Raw genomic sequence first — 11,650 nt, forward strand, 5'->3', positions numbered from 1 at the left:
GCAACTTTAGAATTCATTGCTTGACTAGGAAATCATTTTGCATTCTACACCCAGATGGCACACCTTGCCAACCTCTTGCGTCCACCCTCACAAGCAAGAATCATGTCTGACCACTTTTTGCAAAACTAAAAATACGAAGTGTGTCTTGCATTAATGTAGATAATGCATTGTTAAGGTAGTGTGAACAAAAAACTTTCTTGCCCCTTGCGCGCTTGTCTTAATACTTTGTGTATTGAATTGCATTAATGCATTTAAGGATGGCATGCCCTCATTTTGTCATACAAGACCTCTGGAGTCTAGTCTGCATTAATGCAGTCGCATTGCATCATGCTTGGATCCAATTATCACCACCTCCGATTAGCAGATCATTCCTCAGCATGAGGATATTAGTGTAGTCCTGCCCCAATGTAGTCGACATCATTAGGTTCAGCCATAACACAACCCGAGGGACATCAGCATTTCAGCATGCACTTATGGCTATCGTATATAGTTCATACTTGATACAGATTAGTGGCTAGATCTAGGATTACAGATCTATCCCGACATCAGCATTTGGCACCTTGTATACCTCAAGGATGTCTTATGTTTTCTCAGTTGTATTCTAGGTTCTAGTACTTTATACTGTCAGCTCCTTCTTGATGAGCCGGGATAATTCCAATTCTCGTAACAAAGATAGAGGCAGATGATATTTGAAGTCGTAAGCAAAGAAAGAGTGAGAGAGAGTGATTGTAATTCAAACTGCCATGTTTTTGAATTGAGCGGGATGTGTGTGTGTGTGTGTGTGTGAGAGAGAGAGAGAGAGAGAGAGAGAGAGAGAGAGAGAGAGAGAGAGAGAGAGAGAGAGAGGAGAGAGAGAGAGAGATCAATATGATACTGAAGTACTTTGAAATATCTTTTTGTTTGTCAAGGGGTAGGCTACCTCTTTCTTTGATGCCTCATCTTGGATCACCCCGAAGTACCCTGACCATTGCATGGCTGGCTTGCTTTTTGCTCCATAAGTAATACTTGCCAAACCTATGAATAGCCTTTTGCAAAGAGATATAGATAATTGGCGAACATATCCAAGTATTAGAGCTCCTCACTACCAGATAAAGAGTCACTAAGAAGTTTTTCATTACATTGGCATCATTCAATGTGCTCCACATTCTCCACTTGAAGAGTCACTATAGGATCCTCTTGCACCATTCCCTTGCGACTCCTCCCGATCAACACCAAAACAAAGACCAAAGGCCACTCCTTCCACCTCGCCCTCTGAGTTGGACTCTTGGAAGCTATACCTTGCCTCTTCTTCATTGGTTAAGTCAAAACTTGAACTCTATGAGGTTGACAACTCCTCCTTGACAACTTTCTTCTTGTGGCTCTTGATGTTGTACCACACCTTCTTATCTTTCCCCTGCAAAATCAATTCCCCAGTATCTCACTTTTGGACTTCTTCCACCTTGCATAACCAAGGCCTTCTCGGAATCAATGGATAGGCTGTGCATCTGGCTTGGTAGGGATCACTTGAAAAGTGGTTGGCATAGGATTTCCACACACATCTACTTCTAGATTCTTCACAACTCCCAAGGTCTTTACTCTACTATTGTTAGCCAATTTGATACGATAAGAAGAGATAATACTATAGTATTTAAAGTCCACATCGTGCATGTTCTCCTCACTCATGATATTAATTGATTCACCCCCATAAATGTAAACATTAGAATTATTTGACCACCAATGATCACACCAACCATGGGCACATCATCACTAACGCATATAGACTCTACCACCACTGATTCCCATGTCTTAGTAGAAAAAATTTGCCCTACCTTCTACAAGCCAATCCATCTTGAGTCGACCTTGAAATTTAGTTGGATGAGAAATGAGAGAGAATGAGAGGACTGTGATAGTTGGATGGGAGGATTTAGTTTCAGGACAAATGGTGCACTTTTGGTTGACAAACTACGTTTTTTAGTTTAGTTACAGTGGACATTAGATTTATTATGACAAGATTAAAATGTGGAGGAATGGCCATTTCCTTTTTGAAACCAAGCGACTTCATGCTCTTTTTTCTCTTTTGGGTTTACGAAAAGTAAGTATTCAAAGATTGTCAATTACAAAAAGTAAGTATTCAAAGATTTTTTATTTTTAACAAAGTATGTCCTCATCAAAATCTTCTTAGTTGGATGGCCAAACAAAGCAGACTAATCAAACCATAGAAGACATGCTCAAAGCATATATCTTGAAGTAATAATATGAGTGGAAAAGGCATTGCCATAGATTGATTTAATTAATAACAATAAATAGCATTCTCCCACAAGGTTTGGCCCCTCTATGCTTATATAAGGGTATTGCCATTGATTGAGTTTACTTATAACAATAATAAGCATTCTCTCACAAGGTTGATGGATATCCATCAAGGTCACCCTATGGCATCAAACTAAAAATAAGTAGAAAGAACTAATTTGCTTTGACACATGCATGAAATGTTGCATCATGCTAAGAAAAGTGCGAGGAGTGCTCAAGATATAGCATCGTTTGATGCTAACCAAAAAAAGGCGTAGTGTCTTGCACAGCCCCGGTGAGTGTATTAGCGAAAGAGCACAACGAAATCAAGTTGAGGGAGCGATTCAAGCAGACCCTTCAGAGACCAACTAGAGAAGCACCAGGGAAGGCCCAAAAACGACGACACCCATGCCCATACCTTCACATTCCAAGCATAGTTGTCATCAGGGTGGCATCCCATGTGGTTTCGAAGGTCGAAGCTAGCTAAAATACCTCCTAGATCAAGTGATAGACTCTTAGATCTCAATACAGTCTCCCCCCGTGTAGAGGAAGGAGTTGTTTTGTTGTTTTTGTTAATGTGAAAAACTCGTTTATCTTCTTGACCTTATAATATAAACTTGCATTTTACCCCCCCAAAACAAGAGCACATTGTTTCATGCTAGAACAAAACACATTAAATAAATAAATGGAGAGACTAACATGTAGAATGTGTGTATGCGCGCGTGCACGTACATGCACGCACATGATGTGCATGTGAATTACACAAAAAAAAAAGTGTGTGCATGTGCATGTGTGCACGCACGCATGCATGCATGCGTGCGTGTGCATACGTACGTACATGCATGCATGCGTGCACAAATTTGTGCTTTTAGGTTTTACATCAAAAGCCCATCTGAACTAATTCTATTTAGGAGAAATATTAAAACATCATGCAAACGAAATGCCTGAAATTATTACCAGGCTGAACTTACAAACTGTTGGAAATTAGGGTCCCTTGTCCCACCTGTAAGCCCCCGGGCCCCAAGGAGAGCATGGAACCAAGAGAGAATTCAGGGGTTTGAAAGACTATGGATGCCACATGGGCAGATCAAGGTGAAAGGAGACAATCCACATGGCTACCCCGTTAGAGGCCACAACAGAGAGAGCTCTGATATAATTGCGATGAGGTCAGCAAACTGCAGACCTGCACAGCAAGCAGGAGCAACTTGGAGGGTTCTACTGGTCAAAACAGACTGTAGCCAGACAACAAAAGGGAGGGGACATCAGGGCTACCACATGGCAACCAGGTGGCAATTTTACAGAAAAGCGCCTTTTATAGGGCATGGACAGGTCAGCAAATTCACAGGTTGGTTTGGCCCAGTCTGTGGCTTTTGGGTTGGTTGGTTCACAGACCAAGTCGGCCAGTCTAGGGGGCTTTTGGCCCTCTATACAAATACCCCAGCCTTGGGGTGACTCTATCCATTTATTCTAGGAGTTAGGCCTCACAATAGGCTGTCCAGAAGTGCAGCAAGGAGGTCAACATCTATAGTAGGTAGTCCAGAGAATGCACAACAGTTTGCAAAAGCAAGAAGGAACACCAGAGGATCACGAGTTCAAACTAGAAGCAGCGCTTACCTGTGGGAGAAGTTCATGGTGCATACCTACAGCCAGTACATTCGCACAAGTCTGTGGGAGAGTGTTGTCCAAGGAACCAGCAATATTGAAGCTCACTGAGGAGCTAGCAGCCATAAGAGTGCAAGGAAAAAAGTAGGAGCAAAGTTTGTTCTCACCATAGAGCATCCAGAGCAACAGATTGCTGCAAAGGCATTTTGTGAACTACTTTACCATTGTTGAGCTCTGTCTTGTGGAGACATAGTCAAAAGTTCTGACAAAAAGGTCAGTGTATGTGTAAGAATTTTCCTTCAAGTAAAAAATCATTGGGTGTGACAGGTATGCTAGATGGGACAAACTACCCAATGTGGAAGAGCAAGATCAGGAGTCACATGGTTGCATGTGGATTGTGGGATGTAACTGGGTTGGCCCAGTCTGTGGCTGTTGGGTTGGCTGACTGGGTCAGTTGGTTCACAGCCCACTGGCCACTCTAGGGGGCTTCCAGCCTTCTTGCATTCATTCCAGGTATTGGCCTGGGCTGTCCAGAAGTGCAGCAAGGAGGTCAACATGCACAGGAGGTGGTCCAGAGAATGCACACCAGTCTGCAGCAGCACGAAATCATGATTTCAGACTGGAAGCAGTCCTTACCTTGGGGAGCAGTTCATGGTGCATACCTATAGCCAGTAGGGTAGCACAAGTCTGCAAGAGGGTGCTGTCCAAGGAACCAGCACAACACGAGGTCACTAAAGCTCAATGAGGAGCAAGGACAGTAGTAGGAGCAAAGTTTGCGGTCACCACAGAGCATCCAGGTCAGCGGATTGCTGCAGGTTTTTGGGATCTCTGGTGAAGCTTGTTTGACTCAGATTTCTGCAAAATATTCTGCGATGTGAACTACTCTACCATTGTCTCTCTTTCTCGAGTTTGGTATTTTGTGAGTCTTATCCTAGTCAAAAGTTTTGAATTACAGCATTCTCTTTCTCCTCTCTAAATTCATCCATTGCACACACTTTAACCATCTACTATATTCTGCTTCAAGGAGAAACTAGCCTCAAAGACTAAGTTTTTCTAATATAAACACACAAAAAACCAGGTGTCTTCACTTTGAGAGATCCCTTTGGCCTTGCCATGCAAAGCATAACAAATTACTTGGACATCTCAGAAGTCTGTTCTTATTTAGAATGCCAATAGCTCACTAGGTGTGGTTCACAATGCATATATTCACTTCCAAGAGAGCCCACTTTCAAACCATGCATAGCACAGGAAAACAATTTGAACATCCCATTAAGTACATGTAATTCACATGCCGATAAATAGGTCCACTTTGGTACTCAATACATTTTCAGCACAACCTGCTGAGTTTCTAGACTTGTCTGGAGGCAAGGGCAGAAATGATGCCGGATATAGCATACTAGAGCAAACTTGAGAGAATCACCCTGTTTCCCATCATATAATACCTTCAATGTGTTTCAGTACATTGCAACCAAACAATTCTACCTGATGCAAACGCTCTTGATGCTATTTCTTATGAATACTAACAAACCTGATCAACAGCCTACATAATCTAAAGCGTATCAGAAATGTCATCACTATCCATATTAGGAGAAGGGCCTCTGAGCTCATGAGCAGGTGTAGTAAACGGTTCCCCTATAAAATATGGATGTTTCAATGCATCAACAGCAGTCAAGCGGGATGCAGGGTCGTAAGTAATGAGCCTTTCCAACAATTTGTGCGCTTCTTCTGAGCCTTCTTTTATATACTGATGTAGAGAGACACAGGCTCTATCATCAGCAAAGGAGATCTTCCCATAATCAGGTAATTGGGAAACACCTGGCCAATTATCCTCATTTGGGTTGCCTAGCACTCTCACAATCCTGCTGAGCTGGTCAATATCAGAAACACCAGGGAAAACAGATTGTCCTAGCAGCAATTCACCAAACATGCAACCTACAGCCCACATATCCACTCCTGTACCATAAATTGTGGCACCATAGAGAAGCTCTGGAGCCCTGTACCATCTCGTACCCACACAGCCTGTATATGCAGAGCCCACATCTTCCCGGTAAAAGCCTACATCACCATTGAAAAATTCTGCACTTCTTTCAGACGCACTGTCATGACTGTGTTCACTCCCCAGATCCCACTCGTGCTTGTTATCAAATGTAGCTGCCCATCTCTGATCTGCATGAGGTTCCACCCATGTTTTGTAGCCTTGCTGCCTAAATTCAACATCTTCTTCTACCATTTCAGAGGAATGTCCCCCACCAAGGGCTTCTGAATCATCAGAATTCTCTTCCTGAGAAACGATCTTGCTTCTGTGGATATCATGCTCGTTCGTAAATCCCTCTATTTTAGTAAATATGTATGATTTATTTTCATTTTGCACTTGTTGCTCTGCTCTTGATTCCATGTCTTCATCCGTTAAAGCATCTGCCATTGGCACTGATTTGACGTCCTCGCCTGTGAAGCTCCCATCGATGGCCATTTCGCCATTTGCAGTCCGCCTGATCCTCTTCTTAGAAAGCGCTTTCTCAGTAGCAGACCGTCGAGTTTCCAGAGATTCACACCCTGGCGTCACAGAACAAACATGTTCTTCGTGAGAGGCTCTCCAGAACAGCGGGTTTAGAGCACATGTAGAACATTTCAACAAACTGCTGGCCTTATTCAGAAAGAAAAGTGCACACTTTTGCTCGCAATATAATCCACGTGATCACATCAAGCAGACTGTACTGCTCCTCCATAAGAGAGAATTCCGAATAAGCCACACTCCATTGCTGACATGATTTGCTAGCGCCCACAGCCTATGTCTGACTATCTGCTAATCGGTCTCACTCAAATGCTCACCATCCATGTGAATTGCTTGATGGGCCTCGATAAGCGGTCGGCCAGGAAAATAATAGCGGTCTCCTGCTTCGGGCTTCTCTCCGCAGAAATCAGCTACCGGCGACGCCCCTCTCTGCCCCTCTCCCATTTCAAGTGCATCAGGTTCTATGCTTTCATATGACGCCAATGGCTGAGTAGAAACCACCGGCCTTTGCGAGGGAAAGTCCAGTGAGCCGTCGTTGAGAGCTTCTGAGCTCTGGGCATCGACCTCTTGCGCATCATCCGCAGTGACAATGCGGTCCTGCAGGAATTCGTGCCCTGGAGGTGCTGAACCTTCTCCATGATGCTGCAAGGGGTCTCGCTCCAAGATGCGAGCCTGTCCAAAATCGGCAATTTTAAGGACTCCCGATGCTGATATCAATAAATTGGAGGGCTTGAGGTCTCGGTGCAGCACGGACGTGGCGTGACAGGCAGCTACGCCCTGGAGAAGCTGGAACATCCAAGCCTTGATCTCAGCATCAGAGAGACCCTTGGGCTGCCGTGTGCTGTGGGCTTCCTGAATCACGGCGGCCAGATCGGAGGGGAGGTATTCCAGCACAAGCACGGCGTCGTCATCCAGCCAGAAGTATTCGAAGAGATGGATGACATGCGGTTGATTTCGGAGGCGGAGAAGGGCGTGGATCTCTCTACAGGAGCTCTGATAATCATGAATTTCCTTGAGAGCAACAATCAAGTCGTCGGACCTCCTCCTTGCGCGGTAGACATCGGCGTAGGAACCCGATCCGATGCGTTCCAGGATGACATAGCTGCTGCCCAGCCCCTTGTGATCGTGGAGGCTCCAGCACCCCATCCGAGCTCCTTCAACCGCCGGCTGCTAACATGGAAATAAACTCATTGGATTCACAGCTCTCACTTGCAAATCCTCGGGTGTCTTCCTAGGTCTTGAATGGCTTTGTTACAACACCTTGCAAGCAGAAATATCCATAAGGTCAAAAGAGCTAAAGTGGATAGTGCCTATGTCGACAACTCTATCAAGTGTGAATCATACAGCTCATCACGGAGAAGCACAAGTTGTGGTTGATCTCGCATTGTAGCTCGATCAAGGTGTAGAGGCATTGCAGGTTGAACATGTTCTATTGGTGCTTGGTGGTGGTGCTGGCGAGGCTCTAGGTGTAGGTGCAGGCGAGTGAGGGAGAAGGATCGTGCAATGGGCGGTATGAAGGATCGTGCAAGTATGCAATGAATGCAGAATTGTATGGTTGGTGTGCGTGTAATGAAAGACGGTCAACAAATGGACCGTATGGTTGGCGGGGATGTGATGGAGGACGTGCAACAAATATAGTAACCGAAAGAGAGCCTGTGGTGGGTGCAATTGTGGTTGTGGAGGAAATTGGTGCTCTTGAGGTTGTGGAGGACATTAGTGCTCTTGTGGTTATGGTGGATGTGGGTGCACTTGCAAAATGGAGGATGTGCTAGCTCCTTTTCCTTTGAAGGTACACCATGCTCTCACTTCAACATTTAGACCCTCCTATTTTGTGTCGCAAGTGGTGATGTCTTGATCTATTTGACCAAGACATCATCAACTCTCAAGCGCAAAGTGGTGCAAGTATTGGTCTTTAGATTCACTACAGAAGATATCTGGAAACCCTTCTTGTAGGACCCTCTTCAATCCATGCTCTTTCATGGTTTGAACGAGATGTTGCATGTCGATTTCGCCATTGTTTAAATCCCTCTCAATGATATCTTGGTCGATAACTTCTCATTTTTCAAGACTTTCTTTTAAGGTCGTGTGAGCTATGGATGCTCTCAACCTACTTCCTCGTCTCACCCACACAAGCCATCTTGAAATGTTGGAAGGTGTCAACAACAAACAGAATTTGAATTGGATTCAGTATTAGTTATGGCATATAAACATGCAAGCAATTTCATAATTTCACAAGCACTGATTACAACACACTAATCTTGCCCAAGTCGAGTGTTAGCCCTCTCAAAGTTTCAACATTTTGATTCAGATTGTAACACACAACTCTAGAGAGAGATGATGCTAGCTTGGGTCTTTAAAAACATAAAGCAAGGCTAAACAAACACATTTACAACTTAACTCAGACTATGCACATAACTGGAGAGAGAGATGAGTGCCAGCTTGGATCTTAAAAAACTAAAAACAAAACTAGTCAACACTTTCTAAATTTTAACTCAGATTGCAACACACAACGAGAGAGAGAGAGAGAGAGAGAGATAAGTGCTAGCCTGGGTGTTTAAAAACTAAAAATGAAACCATCAAAACACAACTACAACTTAAACGAAGACTATAACACACATACACAACTCGAGAGAGAGACGAGTGCCAGCCTGGGTGTTTAAAAACTAAAAATGACACCATGCAAACACAATCACAACTTAAATGAAGACTATAACACACACACACACACACGAGTGCTAGCTGGGTTTTTCAAAACTTAAAAAAGGGCTATCCAAACACAATTACAATTTACCTTAGACTGTAAAGACAGAGAGAGGTGAGTGCCAATTTGATCTTTGTAACTTAAAACAAATGTGCAATGTACAACTCTCTAGAGAGATATGAGTGCCATTTGGGAATGAAGAAAATGCAAGACATGTGCATAAACTCACCTATAACATTCTAAGAAACTAAAAAAGAAGTGAAGTGGTAGGAGGTGTGCAAATCGGTTCCAATGAGGAAAGGCTAAAGGAAGGAAATTTCCAACTATTCATCCAAATAAGCAAGAAGACATGGTTTGAAAGTTTATGTGCTTTGCATTATTCATGCGAATAAAGCTTATTCGTATGAATAAGGTTATTTGTACGAATAAGATAAAATAATTCATTTTAATTATTTAAATCAAGAAATTTGCATTTTTAGGCATTTTTTTAAATTGAAAAATGTTTTGCAAATTAATGCAACTTAGTTATATGCACATATACATGATGATCGTACAACAAAGCTAGATGTGAAATTTAGGAAATGTGTCATGGTTAGATCTGTTCAACATAGCAAAGCCTATAGAATGGATGATCCAATGAATAGTAATCTCAAAGGATGTAGTGTTTGATGGAGGGATGGTTAGATATGTTAAACATAGCCAAGCCTATTGAATGTATGATCCAATGAATAGTAATATAAAAGGATGTAGTGTTTGATGAAGGGATGTAGTGTTTAAGGAGGATTTAAAATGGAAACCATCAGCTTCGTAAGACTTGACAATAGATAATTATACTAGCAAGTTGAATACACATAGAGAAAGATATTAACAACATCCACAACAACTACAAGAACCTATAGAAGCATAAGAACTATAGAGACCTACCAGAGAAAGGAGGCATCTACAATTTGTAGAAAGACAAAAACTCTAGGGATCTACCCAAGAAACTAAGAACCAGGAGTTATCCTCTTATCACAACTATCATGCAAACAAAAGAGCCATTATATTTTGGAGGCGCAATTTAAAATCCATAATGGCAAACAACAATAAATGAAGAAATTAATGCTATCTATAAAAACAAGAAGTGGAATTTGTGCAAAGAACGGCCACCAAGAAAGGAGGCAATTGCAAAATAATGGGTATACAAGTCAAGTACAATCCAAATGGTAGCATCGAAAGATACAAAGCTAGAATTGTTGCCAGAGGATTTGCACAACAATATGGACAAGACTGTACACCCCAAAAGCCAAAATGAATTCAATCAAATTTTTGTATCATAAGCAATAGGCACCAAATGGAATATCATCTAGATGTTAAAAATGCATCCCTAAATGGATACTGGGATGAAGAAGTATATGTGCAATAACCACAAGAATCTGTTGATAATAAAAAAGAGGATCAAGTATGTCAACTAAAGGATAATATCTATGGCTTTAAGCGAGCGCCCAAAAAAGCAAAATTGACAAGTATTTTACTAATTTGGCCTACACAAAATCAAATGCAAATCATACACTCTAATAGAAAAATTTGACGCGAAGATATTAACCAAAACCCAAGAAAATGGGCTACAAAATGCCTCCACAAAGAGCTCCAAGATGAATTGAAAATGATCTCCCAGCAAGATGATCTCATTGATGAGGTTTTCCACCAACATATGAATAGTCCCCATCAACATGAAACCACCTGCAAAGGTGAACACATGACCAGAAGTGGATCTCCTGCTATCCACATGCCCTGCATAGTCTAAATCTGTGTACCCAAGCACACGCATCTCTCCTTTGCCAAAGCTGATGCAGATCTCCTTGGTACCCTTCATGTACCCCATGATGTACTTAATTGCCTCCTAATGCCTCTTTCCTGGATTAGTCATATATCGGCTAACAACACCCACTACAAATGCAATGTCCGGTCTAGTAGCTATCATAGCATACAGAAGACTCCCAACCACTAATGCATAAGGAACCTTGGCCATCATGGCCCTCTCCTCATTTGATTTGGGACTATTTGCCTAAATTACGTTCACATATGGAGGCAATGGAGTACTTACTGCCTTCCCCCCCTCCATATTGAAACGCTGCAACACTTTGTAACATACTCCTTCTGTGAAACCCAAATGAGTTTCCTACTCCAGTCACGCGTAATGCACATACCAAGTATATGACCTGCAGGTCCTAAATCCTTCATGTTAAAGGCCTCACGCAACTTGGCCTTCAATGCACCGAGCTCATAAGTGTTCTTGCTAGCCAATAGCATATCATCCACATAAAGTCCCAGGAGTATCAGGCTATTATCCTTAGCCCTTTTAGTGTAGAGGCAGTAATCAATCTCACTTCTTTAGAAATCCTGGGACCGAATGAAAGCATCAAACTTCTGATACCATTCTCTAGGTGCTTGCTTAAGGCCATTGAGACTCTTTTTCAGCTTGCAAACCAAATTCTCTTTGCCCTTTTCTTAAAGCCTTCTGGCTGTACCATGTAAATTTCCTCATGCAAATCCCCATGTAAGAAAGTTGTCTTGATACCCCATGCAAA

At 42.5% G+C, this 11,650-nt stretch overlaps 1 protein-coding gene across 1 annotated transcript; it reads right to left on the bottom strand.

Moving 5' to 3' along the window:
- Positions 1-5,119: 5,119 nt before the first annotated feature.
- Positions 5,120-7,763, bottom strand: CAK1AT (CDK-activating kinase 1AT). The gene is made up of 2 exons (XM_087398922.1): positions 6,697-7,763; positions 5,120-6,420 (listed from the first exon to the last, which is right to left on the bottom strand). The coding sequence occupies exons 1-2, from the start codon at positions 7,523-7,525 to the stop codon at positions 5,417-5,419; spliced, it is 1,833 nt and encodes a 610-aa protein (XP_087255048.1). The 5' UTR covers positions 7,526-7,763; the 3' UTR covers positions 5,120-5,416.
- Between the last annotated feature and the right edge of the window lie 3,887 nt (positions 7,764-11,650).

The sequence above is a fragment of the Dipteris shenzhenensis genome, chromosome 27 (genome assembly GCF_047967505.1).
Source record: "Dipteris shenzhenensis isolate YYH24624 ecotype China chromosome 27, Dip_SZ_1.0, whole genome shotgun sequence".
Taxonomy (NCBI): domain Eukaryota; kingdom Viridiplantae; phylum Streptophyta; class Polypodiopsida; order Gleicheniales; family Dipteridaceae; genus Dipteris; species Dipteris shenzhenensis.